Source organism: Somniosus microcephalus, chromosome 25 (assembly GCF_052327205.1).
Source record: "Somniosus microcephalus isolate GS21.2 chromosome 25, FLI_Smic_1.0, whole genome shotgun sequence".
NCBI classification, from domain to species: domain Eukaryota; kingdom Metazoa; phylum Chordata; class Chondrichthyes; order Squaliformes; family Somniosidae; genus Somniosus; species Somniosus microcephalus.
In genome coordinates this window covers 34,061,440-34,082,215 of record NC_141011.1, presented here as the reverse complement: position 1 = coordinate 34,082,215, position 20,776 = coordinate 34,061,440, and the positions used below count along the sequence as shown (strand labels likewise).

The 20,776-nt window shown below is 46.4% G+C and overlaps 1 protein-coding gene across 4 annotated transcripts; it reads right to left on the bottom strand.

The window, feature by feature from the left end:
- Positions 1-617: 617 nt before the first annotated feature.
- Positions 618-20,561, bottom strand: LOC147100673 (matrix remodeling-associated protein 8-like). 4 transcript variants are annotated; one of them, XM_085967171.1, is made up of 6 exons: positions 20,109-20,561; positions 10,100-10,258; positions 8,668-8,698; positions 5,822-5,916; positions 4,157-4,252; positions 618-1,869 (listed from the first exon to the last, which is right to left on the bottom strand). In XM_085967171.1, exons 1-6 carry the CDS (start codon positions 20,497-20,499, stop codon positions 1,844-1,846), a joined length of 798 nt encoding a protein of 265 aa, XP_085823297.1. In that variant the 5' UTR covers positions 20,500-20,561; the 3' UTR covers positions 618-1,843. The 4 variants fall into 4 exon arrangements, with proteins under 4 accessions (XP_085823297.1, XP_085823298.1, XP_085823300.1 ...); XM_085967172.1 differs by having other exon boundaries at positions 4,157-4,249; XM_085967174.1 differs by having other exon boundaries at positions 5,837-5,916; positions 20,109-20,560.
- Positions 20,562-20,776: the final 215 nt, after the last annotated feature.

Sequence of the window (20,776 nt, the reverse complement as noted above, 5' to 3'; positions counted from 1 at the left end):
GTCTTTTATATGATGTGACAGATACAATCACATGCAAAGAAAATCGAGTGAGAGATGGAAATGCAGGGTGAAACCCCTGGAAACAATGCTGTCTCAGTAATTGTATGGACTGAGCAGGTTCCAAAAATATGGCAATGTGGTTTTTGAAATGGCAGCGTTTTATAAAATAAGACAAATACATTGAATAATTGTCACACACTGATAATCTTGTATAAATGTCATTGTTTAGAATAATATTGTGTTTTTGTGTCAGTTATCAAAATTGTCGCAGTTTCGGATTACCTTGGGGGAGGTAACTGTTTTGCAGCACATTTTAGAAATTATTCACTACATATTGAGTGGAACTTTTCATTTCCTAAGACTTATTACTTGAATTCTAACCAAAGAAAATGAATCTATGAAAGAAAAGAAAATTCGCCTTTGATAGAGACGAGGAGCTGATCAGTAAGAAAGAAGCTCTCAGAGACTGAAGATGGAGGGATAGACACACAGGGATTGGAGATGGACGGAGTGACACACTGAGGGATTGGAGATGGAGGGATACACTGAGGGATGAGATGAGAGATAAAGTCTGTGAAACTGAAGATGTAAGGATAGACACACTGAGGGACTGGAGATAGAGGGACAAACACACTGAGGGACAAGATGGAAGGATAGACACACTGAGGGACTGGAGATAGAGGGACAAACACACTGAGGGACAAGATGGAAGGATAGACACACTGAGGGATTGGAGATAGAGGGACAAACACACTGAGGGACAAGATGGAAGGACAGACACACTGAGGGATTGGAGATAGAGGGACAAACACACTGAGGGACAAGATGGAAGGATAGACGCACTGAGGGACTGGAGATAGAGGGACAAACACACTGAGGGACAAGATGGAAGGATAGACACACTGAGGGACTGGAGATAGAGGGACAAACACACTGAGGGACAAGATAGAAGGATAGACACACTGAGGGATTGGAAATGGAGGGACAAACACTGAGGGACAAGATGGAAGGATAGACACATTGAGGGATTGGTGATAGACATATTGAGGGATTGAAGATGCAGACAAAGACAGGCTGAGGGATTGGAGATGGAGGGATAGACACTGAGGGATTGGAGATGGAGGGATAGACACGCTGAGGGGATGGAGGGATCAATAGACTGAAGGATTGGAGATGGAGGGAGAGACAGATTGTAGAAATTGGAGATGGTGGGAGAGACAGACTGATGAATTGGAGATGGAGGGATAGACAGACTACAGGACTAGAGATCCACACTGATGTTAACTGTAAGCTGCCAAGTTGCTTGGTCTTTTAACTGGTCAGAGCTGGAAAGTAACTGTGCTGAGTTAGTGCATTGAACTTGCAGCCCCCGAGTTACACACTGTGTATCATTGGGTTACGGTGATCATTCCTCCAATTCAAGTAACACCACAGCCAACTATTTTGAAAGGAGCAGCACTTACCCTTGCGATCTTCTACCCTCCCCCCAGCTAACATCATAGCGTGGACAGTTACAGCCAGCCAGGAAATCCATCGTTTCCCTTCTGACCAACAATATTGAAGCTGATTGTTACCAGTGCCTGTCTCCCTCATCAAGTAAAACCATTGCAGGCCTGGAATGGCAGAAGTGTCAGATGAATGAAAGGTTCCCAGTAAGGCAGTCCCAGGTTGTGGTTCTGCAAAATTTACCGCACAGTTTCGTGATATGTTCGTGACAGTACCATTGATATGTATACTTTAATTAAGCGCTGTATTAGGAAGGATATTGATAAAAGGCAACTGATTTTCTCATATAGACCCTTCACTGATCAGCTTCTGGATCCAGCCAGCAGCATCATTCTCTTTATTTCCAATATTTCTTCTCAAAATCTGAGGAAGTAAATCAAGAGGAATTAGTACAGACGCGTGTTTAAATTGGTACAAGAGGCGTTTGATAATTGTCAGGTTTAATTATCAGGGGGACATTTGGGAGCAGCCCTCCTTCCTTCACCTGTGGCATTGAGCAGGCTTGCTGTATGAGTCTCTCGGCCTCCAGTTATTGACTGACCAATGTCGATGTTGATGAGCTGGGATTCAGGGCTGCAACCCTCTCCTCGTCTTTCTCTCCACATGAAGGCACCAAATGTTATCAGGAAACAGGGTTAGCCCAGCATCCATTCAGCAAGTGAAAAGAGCCCATTAAAATGGAACCATTTACAGGAAACTTTGGTTTACCCGGAGGTTAACTGTCCGGAATGCTCGAGCCACCGGCAAAAATCAGGAGCCGTTTCGTTAGGTTTTTTTTCTTTTCGTTGCTTTTTTTTCACCAGTCAGGCTCTGCAAGGTCTCGCTGAAGCTGTTGCTAAGCTACAGAGACGCTTGCAAGGTACAGCCAACTGTTTAGAAGCTGTTGCTAAGGGTTTGTTGCCAGATATGGAGCTCAAAATCTCCGTAGGTTTCAACATTAGCGCTGGCTTGTCCGGCAGTTTTGATGGGACGGCAACAGCTCGGTCCCGTCGGTGCTGGATAGCACAAAGTTTCCTGTAATAGAATTATAGGGGAGGTAGTTCACTCTTCCTATGGACAAACGCCCAGCCTCAACTTATCGACTACCCACAGTGACATGACTGAAATCACCCCATGGAGAAATCACAGGCACGGGCTGCATCCCGTCACTGTGTGGGAATCACAGACATAGACCATGTCCCATCGCTGTGTGTGGGAATCACAGACACAGACCCATGTCCCGTCGCTGTGTGTGGGAATCACAGACATTGACGCATGTCAAGTCATTGGGCAGGAATTTAACTCAGGAGTTGGGTAGGAAGCGGGACTACAACTTTCGGGGTTGTAGTTCCGCCTCCATCGAGTTGCGGCCAATCATGCGATTTTAACTTGATTGACCTTGTTGAGCCCGCCCAGCGGGCTCAGCAGGCCAATTAAGGGCCAACCAGCAACAGGTGACGTCACAGACTGAAATTTTATCTGTCAAGAGATTTTGACAGATGAAATATCAGTGTTTCACAGCTGTTTGAAGCTGTCAAACACTGACAGTCTTACTTCTAACCTGAGTCCTTCTCCACAGACTCAGTTAGAAATCTCTCCTGCACAGAAAGCTGCAGGCTGTCACTTTCGACAGTTCGCAGCCATTCTGCTTTCTGTGCCGGTGAGATGAGGGACTCCCGGGACCTAAAGGAAGGAAGGCTGAAAAGGTAAGAAAAGGTAATTTACAATTCTTTAATCACTTTAGACACACCAAACACACTTACCTTTGCACTCATGCATACATCACTCACCTGAACACCGACATCTCGACCCCTCCAAGTCCTTCAACCCGACGGCCCGCCTCCTCTAACTTGGCGTGGTTTGGAGCCGTCGGGAATCCCACACTTCAACCTTAAAAATAGGGATTAGGCTAAAAACTGCCTGTTAACTACCTGTTAACAGGCAGTTAATTGGCACTAATCCCTTCCCGCCTCGGGTAGGCGGGTCCCAGTGTGGGGCGGGTACCCGCCTCCTTTGAAACTGGCATGGAGGTGGGTTTGGGTGCGGGATGGGGTCGGGACCCCTGATTTCGGGATTTTAACCCCCCCGCACGCCTCTTATCCCGACTCCACGGCACAATGAAAATCCTGCCCCTTGTGTGGGAATAGATACAGACATACATCCCATCATCGTGTGGGGGAATCACAGACACAAACTCACAACTCTTCACTGTGGGGGAATCACAGACATAGACCCCCGTCCCATCACTGTGGAGTAATCACGGACACAGACCCCCATCCTATCAGTGTTGGAGAATCACAGACGCAGACTCACAACCCATCACGGTGTGGGGGAATCACAGACCCCCCCCCGCTCCCATCATTGTGTGGGGGAATTGCAGGCACAGATCCACATCCCATCACTGTGTGGGGCAATCACAGGCACAGACCTTCATCCCATCACCCTGTGGGGGAATCACAGACACAGATCCCAGTTGCAGTCAAGGGGGGTGGGGGAGAAGTCACAGACACTGACTCATGTCCCATCACTGAGCTCCTGGCTGATTATTGCAAGGTAGCAGTAGGATTGCTGATTGTAGGAGGTGAAAGGGTGGAGTCTATAACGAGAATATTTCGAAAAGTGAGAAAAATGAAAACACTAGAAGGATCGAGGGATTTAAGCCCCAGCATACCTCTATCTAAGTTCTTTGGGGGGATCTCCCTGAGCAGCTCCACCTTCTCTATGGACATTGCAGCCTTCTCCTTTAGTATGTTGTTCTTGTAGTCTGCTAAAAATAAGAACTGCATTATTCTCACTCTGCAACAAGCACAATCGTACAGGCCAGCTGCCCTCGCTCTCCCACACAGCCGCCCTCGCCCTCCCACCCAGTCGCCCTCCCCCTCCCAAACCCTCTCACCCTCTCCCTCCCAGACGCCCTCCCCTCCCACCCAGCCCATCCCGTCTCCTGCCTCTAAACTCGTGACTGCTGCAGAAAGTCGCCTTCCCACCTGGTCAGTGATATATCTTCACCCTTAGGCAAGTGTCACACACAGACAGGCTTTCAGTGATACAGGACAGGATAATGCTCCTGTCGGTATAATCTGATGATATAATTCCTGGCTACCATGTTGCATAAACAAGTTAATTAGTAGGGGTCTGAATACTGGGACTGTGTCAGAGATATTTAAGTGAAAACCAGTCCAATGATTGAGAATAATAGTTTTGCTGAAGTGTATCAGTGTGTCCACCTCTCCTGGCAGCTCAGTCTGTAAATGCACCACCTGTTGGAGCACTGAGCCATTCAAACTATGAAGGTCCCATGTTCAATCTCTGCTGTTAGCTGATCTCAGCCTGGGCTGGGGTTAGGGTGCTATCAATTGTCTGAGTCATCTTGGGCTGGTGGGAGGGGGAATTAGCCACAGTTCCTGATCCTGATCACTGTCTGGTGGTGGAAAGTGCAGGTGTTTGGATGTTGGGTGAGGACAAGTTGGGTTTGGGTATCCTGCCCCTTGCAGCCAAATGTCACTAAATCATATAAGTTAACAGAATAAGAGGCTATTTGATCCGTCGTGTCTGTGCTGGATCTTTACTCGAGCAATAAGTATTTAATCACACTGCCCCACTCTCTCCCCATAGCCCATAGAACTATGAAGATGTTTATAGCACAGTCTCCAACTGGTACACTTTGGCTCGGTTCACACATGAAGGATGGCCATTTGGGTGAGGTACTGATATCCATGGAACACATTCCTCAGCATAAGTCAGTGGCTTCAGAACAGGGGGAGAGAAAAATCACAGGTATCTGTAATGGGCACAATGTAAGTGATACATGCATGGCTCAAACTCGTATTCTCTCCTCCACAGTGCGAGGAGTGCATGTGATACGACTGTTTTGCTCCTTGTTACTTCTTCATTGGTTTTCTGGCTTGTGCAGTAAGTGCTGATTCATTGTGTATCTTCAGAGATCATGGCATTTGAAAGGTGGGTGGAACGCTAGTCAATATAAAGCATGGTCAGTGTGGGCTCCTGGACTAGTTTTGATCAGCTCAGCGGGTTGGAGAGGAGTTTTCTTGTTTCCCCCACCACCCACGTTGCCTAAATTGGCCTTGGGTTTTATATCAGTTTTTCTGCCTCTCCCAGAAGATTACGGGGCCGCTGGGCATGGGGGGTTGTAGTGAATCATGATGCTTAAGGCATCACGACTGTGTGGGGCAGGTTCGATGGACCAGCTGGTCTTTTCCTGTCCGCCATTTCCGTATCTTTGTAAGGACAAGGAGCAGGAGATCGGGACCAGGGCTGGATGAGCAAAGGCAGTGAATGTGCACTTTGAGTGTACTGTTCAGGCAGCAAATCTTACCGATGTCACACATACCCAGTTTTATTTCCTCATTTTTGTTTGGTCTCAGGTCAGTTGTGTCAACCACAAAATCGTTGAGGGTAACTCCTGTTCTCCTGTTGATTTGAGGAGAGAGCACAGATTGAGACAGTGACCTTTAGCAGTCAATGAAGCTCCTGAGAAAAGTGCTTATTTGTATTTATTTCTGGTTTCTTTGGAATTTGCTTTACAATTCAGCCCTTGTTCTAGTATAGACCGCTATCTGTATAAAGTTAAAGAAAAATTATTTACTACCGTATATATGCCTATATATAAAGGAACATGAATGTAAAATAAACCACCAGGGAAAAACACTGAACATTCTTACATTCCCTGTAAGCTGCCCATTCTGTAAACAAAGCTCCCCAGAGAGCAGATTTTAACATGCACTGTTTCAAGCAGCACTAATATTGTACACAGACAGGAAGCAGAACATCAAGACCAGAGAGAAGGAGCAGAACATCAGGAGCCTGAGAGAGGGGAATAGGTGACTGGGGGCCTGAGAGTGGGGAGCAGGAGAGTGGGAGTCTGAGAGAGGGAAGCAGGACATCAGGAGTCTGAGAGAGGGGAGCAGGAGAGGGGGAGCCTAAGAGAGGGGAGCAGAAGATCAGGAGACTGAGAGAGGGGAAGCATGACAGAGGGGAGCAGGAGACTGGGAGCCTGAGAGAGGGGAGCTGAAGAGTGGGAGCTTGAGAGAAGGAGTAGGAGATCAGGAGCCTGAGAGAGGAGAATAGGAGACTGGGAGCCTGAGAGAGGGGAGCAGGAGACTGGGAGCCCTAGAGAGCGGAGCAGGAGAGTGGGAGCTCAAGAGAGGGGAGCAGGAGAGGTGGAGTCCGAGAGTGGGGAGTAGGAGACTTTAAAAAAAATATTCGTTCATGGAATGTGGGCGTCACCAGCAAGGCCGGCATTTATTGCCCATCCCTAATTGCCCTTGAGAAGGTGGTGGTGAGCTGCCTTTTTGAACCTCAGAGGGCAGTTAAGAGTCACCACATTGTTGTGAGTCTGGAGTCACATATAGGCCAGACCGGGTAAGGATGGAAGATTTCCTTCCCTAATTAGTGAACCAGATGGGTTTTTACGACAATCTGGTAGTTTCATGGTCACCATTACTGATACTAGCTTTTTAATGACTGGGAACCTGAGAGAGGGGAGCAGGAGAGTGGGAGCCTGGGACAGGGAAGGAGGAGACAGGAAGTCTGAGAGAGGGGTGCAGGAGACTGGGAGCCTGAGAGAGGGGTGCAGGAGACTGGGCACCTGAGAGAGGGGTGAAGGAGACTGGGAGCCAGAAAGAGGGATGCAGGAGAGTGGGCGCCTGAGAGAGGGGAACAGGAGAGTGGGAGACTGAGAGAGGGGAGCAGAAGATCAGGAGACTGAGAGAGGGGAAGCATGACAGAGGGGAGCAGGAGGCTGGGAGCCTGAGAGAGGGGAGCTGAAGAGTGGGAGCTTGAGAGAAGGAGTAGGAGATCAGGAGCCTGAGAGAGGGGAGCAGGAGGCTGGGCGCCTGAGAGAGGGGTGAAGGAGACTGGGAGCCAGAAAGAGGGATGCAGGAGAGTGGGAGCCTGAGAGAGGGGAACAGGAGAGTGGGAGACTGAGAGAGGGGAACAGGAGAGTGGGAGCCTGAGAGAGGGGAACAGGAGAGTGGGAGCCTGAGAGAGGGGAACAGGAGAGTGGGAGACTGAGAGAGGGGAACAGGAGAGTGGGAGCCTGAGAGAGGGGAACAGGAGAGTGGGAGCCTGAGAGAGGGGAACAGGAGAGTGGGAGACTGAGAGAGGGGAACAGGAGAGTGGGAGACTGAGAGAGGGGAACAGGAGAGTGGGAGACTGAGAGAGGGGAACAGGAGAGTGGGAGCCTGAGAGAGGGGAACAGGAGAGTGGGAGACTGAGAGAGGGGAACAGGAGAGTGGGAGACTGAGAGAGGGGAACACGAGAGTGGGAGTCTGAGAGAGGGGAACAGGAGAGTGGGAGCCTGAGAGAGGGGAACAGGAGAGTGGGAGACTGAGAGAGGGGAACAGGAGAGTGGGAGACTGAGAGAGGGGAACAGGAGAGTGGGAGACTGAGAGAGGGGAACAGGAGAGTGGGAGCCTGAGAGAGGGGAACAGGAGAGTGGGAGCCTGAGAGAGGGGAACAGGAGAGTGGGAGACTGAGAGAGGGGAACAGGAGAGTGGGAGACTAAGAGAGGGGAACAGGAGAGTGGGAGCCTGAGAGAGGGGAACAGGAGAGTGGGAGACTGAGAGAGGGGAACAGGAGAGTGGGAGACTGAGAGAGGGGTGCAGGAGACTGGGAGCCAGATTGGTGCTTGGGAGTCCAGAATAAGAAGGTGAATGAAACTGACACAGGAGCAGATTGAGTGCACTCCCAGGTTGAACCATAGTGTCATCCAATGCAATGTCTTGTGTGTAAGAAGACCCCTTACTCAGGCAACTAGGGTTGGGCAATAAATGCTGGCCTTGCCAGCGACGTCCACATCCCACAAATGCATATAAAAAAACGTTCCACCACACAGGTTCCTCACCCGGCAGGGTGCAACCTCTGCAGCCAGAATCCTTGAGTTCTCCAGGAAAGGAACATGTTTGCTGCAGGCTGAGATGCTTGCAGCTTCAGTATTTGGTTTTCCCTCACCACAAGATGTCCCGCCCAGGATGCAAAGGGGATGTTAAGAACTGCAAACACCATGGTTGAGATCCCTGCAGTACATGGCTGCAGACCTCTATCCAGAGGCCTTTGACCTGAAAGCTGAGTTTCTCTGGTTAGCTGCTCAGGTCATGTGATAAGTGTACAGTTTGTTTGTGCTGGTAGCGAGAAGAGAGCGAACGATGAGTCAAAACTTACGGTTGTGACGTCTTCACATTGTACTGAAGACCTGAAAAAAGGAAAACACAGTTTTGTGCCACTAGAATTCAAAGAGCAGACATGCATCCCACAGCTGTTGCCTGTTCAGTGTGTCTGTGTGACAAAGCGCATTTTGAGCCAAACTATCCAGAGTTTAGGAACATAGAAACAGGAGGAGGCCATTCAGCCTCTCAAGCCTGCTCTCTGCCATTCAATTAGATCATGACTTATCTGTACCTCAAATCCAAACTCTTACCTAACAAAAATCAATCAATCTTGAAAGCTCCAATTGTCCCCCAGCCTCCATGACAATTTGGGGGACACAATTCCAGATTTCTACTACCCTTTGTGTGAAAAAGTGCTTTCTAATTTTGCTCCTGAATGGCCTAGCTCTAATTTTAAGATTGTGGCCTCTTGTTCTTGATGTTTTCAAGATAGGACAGTGGTGCGGTGTACTGATACACACACACACACACAGCCCATGAGGTGAATCTCTGATCTCTTCCAACTTTTCAGGGGAAGGCAGAGAGCACAAGCCAGTAGCTCCCATACAGGAATGGAGGAAGGGGAGAGCAGTAGGAACCTTTCCCACACATCTCCGAGCAACTGGTGATTGAGCAGCACAGAAGGTCCTTCCCCGACCTACCTTATTAACCTTTATACCATGTGCGCTGGGCAGGGGTCTTAAAGGGGGAAAGAGGCAGGGAAATATAAAAGGACACGACTGCTGCCAACGGCATAAAGTAGTTGCGCATACGCAGTTCCAGTGGTTTTTTGTTTGTTCTCGCCGGATTTCCCACAGATTAGTGAGAAAGGTGAGGGATGGAAATTTCAGGTATTGTAAGGTCTGTAATGTGACCTGAAGGTGATATTAGGATGTTGTCAGATTGTAAGAGTTTTATTGTACTCTCACGGAGTGTGTTTATCGCTATCAGGTCCTCGGTCTGTGTCTGTTGTGGTTTGAACATGTGGCTGAACAAAATGCAGGCGCAGGATGTTAGGGTTTAATCAGCTGGGAAAAGGATCATTGAGAAAGAGTAGAGACAGTGCAGAGAGATAGAGGAGCGCTAGACAAAGCGACTGGAGAGGAAAATGAGAGGGAGGGCGGAGAAGGAACGCGAGAAGAGAGAGTGGCAGCAGTGTGATTAATTCATCAGAATGAACTGCTCAAACTTCCAGTACGATTTAACGAGGAAATGTGACTTGAAGGTGATATTAGGATGTTGTCAGCTTGTGAGAGTTTTATTGTACTCTCGCCGAGTGTGCTTATCGCTATCAGCTCCTCTGTCTGTTGTGGTGAACTTTACTTTTTCATATTTGGGACCTGACATTTATGCGCAGAATGCTTCTGCGCAGCTTCTGGTTCGTTGGCAGCAGTCACTCCGAATATAAAATAGGTAACGAGAAAAAATAAGGAAACGACAGATATCACCTCTCTTTCTCTGTCGGTGGGTAATCAGGGAAATGATGGTTATCAGAATGGCCAGGAGCAGTAGCGTTGCTAGGATGTATCCAAGTTGATGAAGGAAATGTGAAGGATGTTCCGGAATAAAAACATTGATGACTTTCGGGACATCAACTGATGTAGATGCTAAAAACACACAAAAAAAAATAGTTTCCAAAAATAAAGTCACTCATTCAAGATTGGAATTCATACATTGTCGACACTGCCTGATCCACTTGTGGCATTGGAGCTTGGTTGTGAAGTCTAGCTGCTTACGTGGCCTTTGCCTTTAAGGACTCTGCTCCAAGTAACTGTACATATTTGTAAATTGAAAGAAAGAAAGAACTTGCATTTATATAGCACCTTTCACAACCTCAGGAAGTCCCAAAGCACTTTACAACCAATGAAGTACTTTGGAAGTGTAGTCACCGTTGTAATGTAGGAAACACGACAGCCAATTTGCGCACAGCAGAGTCCCACAAACAGCAATGTGATACTGACCAGATAATCTGTTTTAGGTATTGGTTGAGGGATAAATATTGACCAGGACACCAGGGAAAACTCCCCATCTCTTCTTCCAATAGTGCCATGGGATCTTTTATGCCCACCTGAGAAAGCAGATAGGGGCCTCGGTTTAATATCTCATCTGAAAGATGGCACCTCTGACAGTGCAGCACTCCCTCAATACACTGAAGTGTCAGCCTAGATTATGTGCTCAAGTCTCTGGAATGGGGCTTGAACCCACGATCTTCTGACTCCGAGGTGGGAATGCTACCACTGAGCTAAGTCTGACACCTGTTGAAATTGCGGAGGCCAATTAGAGGCAGGTGCATTGCTTGTAAGTTTCAGACCCCAGGTTAGAAGAATGTGATGGGGACATTATTGGTTTCTATAGAATAGTGAGTGAGATTGGTCGAGTGACGTCCCTCACCTGCACTTTGTGTGCTCTGTCAATTATTCAAAGATCACTTTCACCCTACAGCAAGCGCATATATATGTATAAAATATGTTGCAGCGAATTTTTACATTGTGGTTTCGATCTGTCTATTATATAAAAGTTTTGAGAAGCATCTGTCACACTTCAAGTGTCACACATGCAGATTCCTATGCCACACTTAAAAACAAGTTATAAAAAAAGAGAAAGAAAGCCAGTTATTTCCTGCAAGTTTCGCTTGATCTCTGACTGACCTTAGTATATGCCTAGGATTGTAGAAATTACAGCAGACGGAGTAATGCGGTCGATCCTAGCTCTTCAACCGGAGCAAGCTGCCTAAGAACAGTCTCTAGTTGACCGCAGGAAGGCACCTTGTGGCCTTAAAGGGTAACAGCAGCTTACAAACAGCTGCAGCTTTGCAGCGTGATAATACATTATGCCTCGCACTCCGTATAAAACATTGTATCATCGACTAATTGTGAGCAACAACATGGGAGATCCAATAATATTGTTAACAAAATTAAGCCAGCAGTAATAGATGTGATGTAAAATTGCTTCATTGTACTGATCAGCAAATTATCACACTGCCCTTGGTTTATAAACATGGTCAGATGACCTCCCTAACCCTTGAGCCTGATGACACCACCCCTTAAACTGAGCCTGAAGCCGGGGTGAGTCTGTGCATGGCATGCTGCTATCCAGTGGCCTCCTCTTTTATAATGTTTACCAGATGGTTCAGTGGGTGAGTGCGCCATGCGGTTTGGTACTGAGCCACATGGGAAGGAAGGTCCCAGGTTTGACTCCCAGTCTAATAGCCGATCTTAATCAGAGCAAAGTGGAGGTGCCGCAATTGGACTCAGTACCCCTGGACTAGGGAGAGGGAAAAGCAGCAAGGATTCTCACCCCAATCACCATCTGGTGACCCCCCCACTGGAAAATCCAATCCATTTTGGGTGGGATTAAGATTTATCCCCATATTATTATATGGATCTGAGTGCTGGAACATGTGAAAAGTTGACGAGAAAAAGATACTAACATGAGAGATAAATTGGTTGAGAGGAATACTGGGAGTATCCAGGATGCAAACATTCCAGAATGATGTAATAAGAACATGGCTGAGACAAGAAGCAATACTTATAAGATCCACAAAAGACGACTGCAATGATTTGGGCACGTTTTTAGGTACCATGTGCTCTTGGATGAGGTATAAGAGGGGGTCCAGTTTTTGTGGAAGCATATTCCACAGAAAGTCAGTCCCTTCAGGAGAGGGGGAGAAACTGGGAATAATCATTTGAAAAGCTTATTTTGGTTATTGCCTCATTCAGTGATTAGTGTTGTTGCAATGACAGTTTTAGTTCCGGTAACATGACCCGTTGGTGCTTTGGGAGGTTAAACGCACTCAGAGCCAGAGAGATCTCACGTGACACATTTCTGATGGTCTTCAGCTGGAACTGCAACGTCCAAAATAAATAGTGCAGCTCTGCGCCCCAGCCCTCTCCCGCCAGACCATATTACCAGAGTTCATGTCTCTGTGAAACATGGCACACCAACACAGAGCAGTCTAGTGTTTGCACAGAGCATTCCCAGGTGCTGGTGCTTGGGAAATGTGAGTTAGGCTGGAAGGAAAAGGAGTTAAGGCTGTCCTACTTTTGGTTCAGACGCAAAACTATGCATGGGGGCTGCCAAGCATGAGAGCCAGGATTAAATAGGCAGCATCACAACCCAGGGAGCTTTCAGGCACACAGACTCCCTGACTCATCCCTGCACTGTAATCTCCTGCCACGTTGATGTGTTCAGCTCCGGGGAAAGTCTATGCGGTGACAATTCCTATGCTGTGGATTTTATTTTCTAATTAGTCTAAGACTTAAAAATCAAACAGAGATTGTGACAGATGCAATCGGTGGTACAGGAGTCATGTCACCAATCACAATATCATACTGTCCTCCTGGGCATTAACCTGGGCACTTTTATTGGGCAGTCAAGTGTCTCATGCACGGCAACAGGCACTGAACTGAGTAAAGGTCTTGTCAGATACTTTACCAAACTGAAATGTTCACTAATTAGAGCCTAAAGTTAAAAAAATGTTACTGACTGTTGGACAAAATGATTGTATAATGGGGTGTATCAGTCACACTGCTGCAAAACAAGGTATCAGTCACACTGCTGTATGCACACTTCCCGCACAAGGACTTTCTGGATTTCCCATTATGCGCTGTTACCTGCCTGGTTTATGGCCAGGAGGAAAGTATGATATTGTGATTGGTGACATGACTCATGCACCACCGATTGCATCTGTCACAATCACTGTCGTTCATCTGGGTGGGACTGCACTCGCCTGGTTCCATTCTTATCTATCCAGTCGTAGCTAGAGTATCACCTGCAATAGCTACTCTTCCTGCTCCCACACCATTACCTCTGGTGTCCTCCAAGAATCTATCCTTAGCCCCCTCCTATTTTTCATCTACCTGCTGCCCCTTGGCGACATCATCCAAAAACACGTCAGACTCCACATATACGCTAACGTCACCCAGCTTTACCTCACCACCATCACCTCTCTCGACCCCTCCACTGTCTCTAAATTGTCAGACTACTTATCCGACATCCAGTACTGCATGAGCAGAAATCTCCTCCAACTAAATATTGGGAAGACGCAAATCATTGTCTTTGGTCCCAGCCACAAACTTCGTTCCCTAGCCACCAACTCGATCCCTCTCCAACAACTGTCTGAGGCTGAACCAGACTGTTCACAACCTCGGTGTTGTATTTGACCCCGAGATGAGCTTCCGACTACATATCCCTGCTATCACTATGACCGCCTACTTCCACCTCCGTAATATCGCCCGACTCCACCCCTGCCTCAGCACATATGCTGCTGAAACCCTCATCCATACCTTTGTTACCTCTAGATTTGACTATTTCAACACACTCTTGTCCAGCCTCCCACCTTCCACGCTCCATAAACATAAGGTCATACAAAATTCTGCTGCCTGTATCCTAACTCACACCAAGTCCCGTTCACCCATCACCATTGTGCTCACTGACCTACACTGGCTGCCAGTTAAGCAACGTCTTGATTTTAAAATTCTCATCCTTGTTTTCAAATCCTCACCCCGCCCTATCTCTCTACCCTCCTTCAGCCCTACAACCATTCGAGATATCTGTGCTCCTTCAGTTCTGGCCGCTTGAGCATCCCTGATTTTAATCGCTCCACCATTGGTTACCGTGCCTTCAGCTGTCTAGGCCCTAAGTGCTGGAATTCCCTACCTAAACCTCTCCGCCTCTCTTTCCTCCTTTAGGACACTCCTTAAAACCTGTCTCTATGACCAAGGTCATCTGCCCCAATATCTCCTTATGTGGCTCAGTGTCAAATTTTGTTTGATAACGGTCCTTGAAGCGCCTTGGGACGTTTTACTATGTTAAAGGCACTATATAAATGCAAGTTTTTGTTGTTGTTTAGAGCATTCACTCGGAGGAGTGAAACGGCCGCCAGAAGTCTGGGTTTTAAAATTAAATTCCATTGTTCCATTTGATTACTGTGAGTTGTCCACTATTCATATTTTTGATGCATTTTCATCAGCAGTAAAGACTGGGCTCAAATCCTACCAGCCCCCCACCCCCTCCTCCTCCCCATCCCTTCCACTTTTGAACTTGGTTAAAATAGATAACACTGTTTCTTGGCAGGACACTGAGCAGGGTTGCTATTCCCAAGGGAGGGACTAAACATCTCGGAAACAATTGTGCAAGAGCCCTGGCACATCTCCCAGCAGCCAGTTACTGAGCAATCAGTAGGGCTGCTTCACCTCCAGCTGGAGGAGACCCTAGAATATTTGACCAAGTACAGCACACGGGTAATGCATTTTCTAAACCAGCCCTCAGTAAAACCAAAACACATAAGCCTCTATTGACCACTTTGAATACTGATTTATCCTAACTTGGACTAACTGTAACTAGCATTTTTAGAAATGGACACAAAAATAAGAGGTCATTCAGCCACTCGAGCCTGTTCCGCCATTCAATTAGATCATGGCCGATCTGTACCTCAACTCCATTGCACGTCAGTTACTCTGTCATCAAGTGAAAGCAACATCCTTGAATTCTTATAGTGGTCCTTTGCACAGCTAATCCTCTACTCAGACACCAAGGCCCATGTGTACCGATACCAACAGTGCACACAGTGCAGTTGAACCATCAACTATCAAATTTCTGAATGTATTAGATTTCTAAACTACAGCCACAACACCCTGGCTACCTGGAATGTCCAGCTGTGAGCACTCCCAGTCATCAACACTGCATTATCAATGGTAACTGTTGTCTTTCGCTCCAATTCAAGGAGAGTTCCTGAGTAAAGTGTAGCCTCCTAGTCTCAAAGCCTTGCTTGACCTTTCTTTTGTGTGTGCCTCTGGAACGAGAACCCAATATCCTTCACTCGTGGATTAGAACAAAGATCAATATGGACGGTGATTTGGCAGTTAGTTGTATCATGTCCAGGAGTCCTGGCTATTGAGCCACTTTTGTTTTGAAATGTTTTATGGATTTAAAAGTAAACATTAAGTTTTTACATCACATCACACTCTCATTTTACAAATTAATATGCTCAAATCATTCTTTTCTTTGTTAAAACAAATTTTCCTGATTGTTGTTTTTCCAGAAGGATGAAGAATACTGAGCTTCTGGAATGCAGCCAGTTCCACATGGTTCCCATATGCATCGAATCGACTGAACAGGATGCACTTCATGCCTCAGAAACTTCTGGAAATTCTTAGAAGCAAACTCTCATAAAACAGCTGGGGATGTAAAACACCTTTTAGAGGAACAACAACGCCATGAGGTGTGGATAATGGAAGAGTAACAGGGAGGAGAGGAGGAAGAAATAAAACCCGAAAGGCAGAGGTAAAAAGATAATAAGAACAAGCTTTGAGTGGCTGGTTGGCACAGCGCTCTCTCCTGCCGAGCCTGTACCAATTAGATGTTGGCTGGGATAAATGATCTGTGTTTTGGAGCAACAGAAGCAGTCTCTTTGATTACATGCAACAGCTTTGATGCTGACATTTTTATTTGCTTGCATTTAATTAAAATACAAACATCCTCTTTCACCTGAGGTTTATTTTTTGAAGGGTTTCTTTAAGACTGGAGCTTTGGGCTGGGGATCCTGAGCACAGTATTGTCGAACAGATGGGAAGATGTCCAACACTAGCAATAGCCAGCCCTTGTTTACTTTGGATTTGACTGCTACTTCCTTACTTCTTCTCCTTTCATAGTAGTGTTCTGGATGGAGCTGGAACAACTGATTTCCCTCATCTGGAGACTTCAGACATTTGTTGTAGCACTCTGGAGCTTGTCATAGCTTTGCAATTAATTAAATTACAATATACTCCTTCCTTGGCCTTTACTGCCCTAAATTAACATATTTCAAGGGTTGGGGTCTCACAATTAAACCCCCTGATTATTGGTGTCTCTCTTTGATGTATTTTTCTTTCTTCTCAGTCTTGCTATACACTGTTTTTGTTTCAGGAAATATCCATCGCATGTGATACAATCATTGTCACTCTCCAGTACCCTTCATAATTCTGCAGCACTCACTGAGCAGAAAGACGGATTGCTCATCTCTTAAGAATCTCTGGGGGGAGAAATGTGACCTAGTTTCACCCTTTTCTTGGGTGAAAAATGGTTTAAAAGATCCAATTTAGCAGGGCCCTGTCCCACGCCCCAAAAAACGCTTGAAATACGTCCGACGCCATATTGGCTTGGGCGGTAGCCAGGCGTTCCTGGTGGCAGCCTTAAATAGGTGCTAGGCCCCTTGCATATGTTAAAGAGAGGCCTAACGTCTGCTTAAGGATCCCTTTCTGAAATTGGTCAGAAACTCAGCTATTCCAGTTCCTTAAAGAGATCGATGAAGTCCGCCAACACAAAGTTTTTTCTTTTTAACTTACTTTAATGTGGAGCAAGAGGGGGCAGTAGTGCTCCTCATGGCTCCACACCACTTTTGTGGCCCGCTGCCAGCATGTGCTCTCGCCCCCCCGCCCCCATCCCACCCAGGACCTACCCGAGGGCCACTGCTGGCCCAAACTGGTCCAGAGGAAACTGGCTAGCTGCTTCAGGAAGCCCAACAGGTGCCCAGGCTCACCAGAATTATTTAGATGGGGCCCGATGCCAATTTCGGACAAGCCTCTGGCTTCCAGCTTCTGTCACATGCTGTGAGTGCGATGACCATTTCAGGTCCAAAAACGGGCCTAAATCTCCCCCCATCTGTCAAACTGCCCCAAACGATGTGAGGGCTGGTCCAACTTCTGATTTCTGCCATACACAACATAGCAGCAGTATTGATAATTACAGAAACTGACAACAGTGAGTTCTTACTGCATTAGAAAACATCCTGCTATTCTCACTTTAAAACAAAACTTGAGGTTTTACTAGACAGTAGATCTATTTTAAAATCTTTAACACAGTGTACTCGCAGATATTAAATCCTTCAGAGATATGAGCTCCTGCCTACTATCTATATGGGTTTTTACCTAAGGGGTATTTGTATAACCGGAGAATGACTTACACAAGAGTATGACCCGTACTTCATTCTATACTATGAGCCTCAAAACACTATAGCTGGTGAGGGATGAGAGGGCTGTCCTATGAGGAGAGATTGAGTAGAATGGGCCTATACTCTCTGAAGTTTAGAAGAATGAGAGGTGATCTCACTGAACCATATAAGATTCTGAGAGGGCTTGACATGGTAGATGCTAAGAGGCTGTTTCCCTGGCTGGAGTGTCTAGAACTAGGGAGCATAGTCTCAGGATAAAGGGGTCGGCCATTTAGGACTGAGATGAGGAGGAATTTCTTCACTCAGATTTGTGAATCTTTGGAATTCTCTACCCCAGGGGTCTGTGGATACGCAGTTGTTGAGTATATTCAAGGCTGATATTGATAGATTTTTGGACTCTAAGGGAATCAAGGGGTTTTGGGGATTGGGCGGGAAAGTGGAGTTGAGGTCGCAGATCAGCCATGATCTTATTGAATGGAAGAACAGTCTCGAGGGGCCGAATGGCCTACTCCTGCTCCTATTTCTTATGTTCTTAGGTCAGCCTGGCAGCAATGACAGTACTACATTGCACTTCCAGCCAGGAGTTCAAGCCCTGCCTGTCATTACCGTTAGTATTTAAAGTGACCCCGATCATGGAGTAGTGCAAATTAACGAGGTGTTTGAACCTCAACGGAACAGAAATGGAGAGCATGGCTGAAGCTTGTGAGTGAGTGACTGGCGCGTGCTGGTTTTTCTCCCTGGGACCCAGTGAGAAAACAAGGACAGTCGGGATTCAGCACTGATTTTTTCTGATTGATGCAATTCTCAAAGCTGCCTAGCACAACAGCGTCATCAAGTGCCTTTTATTCTCATGGTTTATTTGGAAGATCAAATATCTCTGGCACACAAACAAAAAGAATCAATCGCTTCTTTATACAAAGAGTCTTAGTGGAGCATTGTCCTTTTCTCTGAGTCTGAAGCGGTGACTGGAGAATATCATACTGCCCACCTGACATTATCGACTAAATAACAAGAAAAATTACCTAAATCTTTTCTGAACACAAAGGCAAGAAATAGTGTAAGGGTAAAGAGCAGCATGCAAATAAACCCATTCACCAATCACAGCTAGCTCACAATTGAACCCATTCACCAATCTTAGCGAGCTCACAACTGAACCTATTCACCAATCACAGCTAGCTCACAACTGAACCTATTCACCAATCACAGCTAGCTCACAACTGAACCTATTCACCAATCACAGCTAGCTCACAACTGAACCTATTCACCAATCACAGCTAGCTCACAACTGAACCTATTCACCAATCACAGCTAGCTCACAACTGAACCTATTCACCAATCACAGCTAGCTCACAACTGAACCTATTCACCAATCACAGCTAGCTCACAACTGAACCTATTCACCAATCACAGCTAGCTCACAACTGAACCCATTCACCAATCACAGCTAGCTCAGAACTAAATCTATTCATGAACCACAGCTAGATCACAATTTTCCATCTTTTGCATTGATAATCATTTGTTTGGAAAGAATAAACTAGAGTTGGTAGGAGTGTGGCAGAGAGATACGTGCAAGGAGGGAGAGTGGGAATGAAGAGAAGGAAGCAGAGAAAGGAAGGTTCAGTGAGGCTGCAGAAGAATGGTAGACACAGGAGGAGGGAGGAGAAAAATGACAGAACAGGAGGAAAGAGAAGGAAGCGGAGAAGAGAGGGCAAAGGGAAGGAGGGAGGCAAAGAGACAACACAGTCAAAGTTTCAGACTATTTTTACGATTGCTTCTAGTACATCTCTGCATTCAGCCAATAGGTTGTGCATCTAACATCTTCAACAGGGTACAGCCAATAAGATGTCATGATCTGTTAAGTCACACGCTTAACATCCACAATGAGGTCACATCAGAATACCTCCTTAATTGGTTGAAAGTTGCTAATGTCCTCTCATAACAACAACTGAATGAAGAGAGGGTGCTGCAGACCCCTGTTGATGTGCGGTAGGGAGGAGACTGCAGGAAGCTTCCTTCATATCCCGGTGCATAAAGGCACTGAATCATAAAAAAAACCAGGAACGTCGCTAATTCAAATCCCAGCCTATGTTGAGTTAGTTGCTCTCAGCCTTGACAGCAGTAGGTGTGTTACAAGTATTAGCATCCCAGAGCTCGTGATAATTCGCCCAGTGTTCCTGCTCCTAATTGCTATCCAGTGACCCCTATTGAAAATATGCATATTGGCTCAGAACAGGACCAGGCTCAACTGTGATAACATGCTGACACTCCCTGCCTAGACAAACACATGGAGAATGGAACTCTACCCAGCAAGGTTCTGTACCTTCAGGAGAGGAGGAGCATAGGAGCAGGCCATTCAGCCCCTATAGCCTTGGGAGGGGAGGAAGCAGAGAAAAATAAAACTAAGAAACAAGAAATGAGACTGCCCTGCACTTTCTTTGTTGCAGAATGTAACACCTAAAGTGACAGATGAGCTCCTATTGATGTGATGTGTACAATATTATGGAAACATGATATGAAAAAAATCTTACGTGTTTTATGTGTAAAGTTCACTTTGACTGGCTGTGTAATAAAGAGGCTGAAGATGCGTCTTTCATGAATCCCGCAGTAATGGTGGTGCAAATCGCATGAGTAGAGTCCTTCATCACCAAAGCGAAGGTTAGAAATGGTCAGCGAAAAATCACCATCATCGAATGCCGTCTCTGATATATTCATCCTTTTCCTAATAAACTGGGGGCCATAAGATCGCTGTTCCCCGGAAGCGTAGAGGTCAATCAGCCGGTCAGCCTGGTCATGCCAGACGCCAGGAGGTGATCTGTCCCAATGGACCACCTGTTGCTCTTCTTCGCTGTGTCTCTCCGTCCAAATGTGATTGTGATTTTCACAAGGCAGCACCACTGTTGTACCAAGTAAGGCCACCATCACTGCCTTCTCTCCATCCCAAAACTTCTTCACCTTTCTTGCTGTAAGCACAAAGCACACTCAGTTAGGGGTTGTATAAATAATAAATACTAGTCAATCTGTGGTAATAAAAACAGAAAATGCTGGAAATACTCAGCAGGTCAGGCAGCATCTGTGGAGAGAGAAACAAAGTTAACGTTTCAGGTCGATGACCTTTCGTCAGTTCTGTTTGAGTGCAGGTAGTGTCCGGGAATTAATTGGACCAAGATGCAGAGACATAATTCAGTCCTCATTTTAA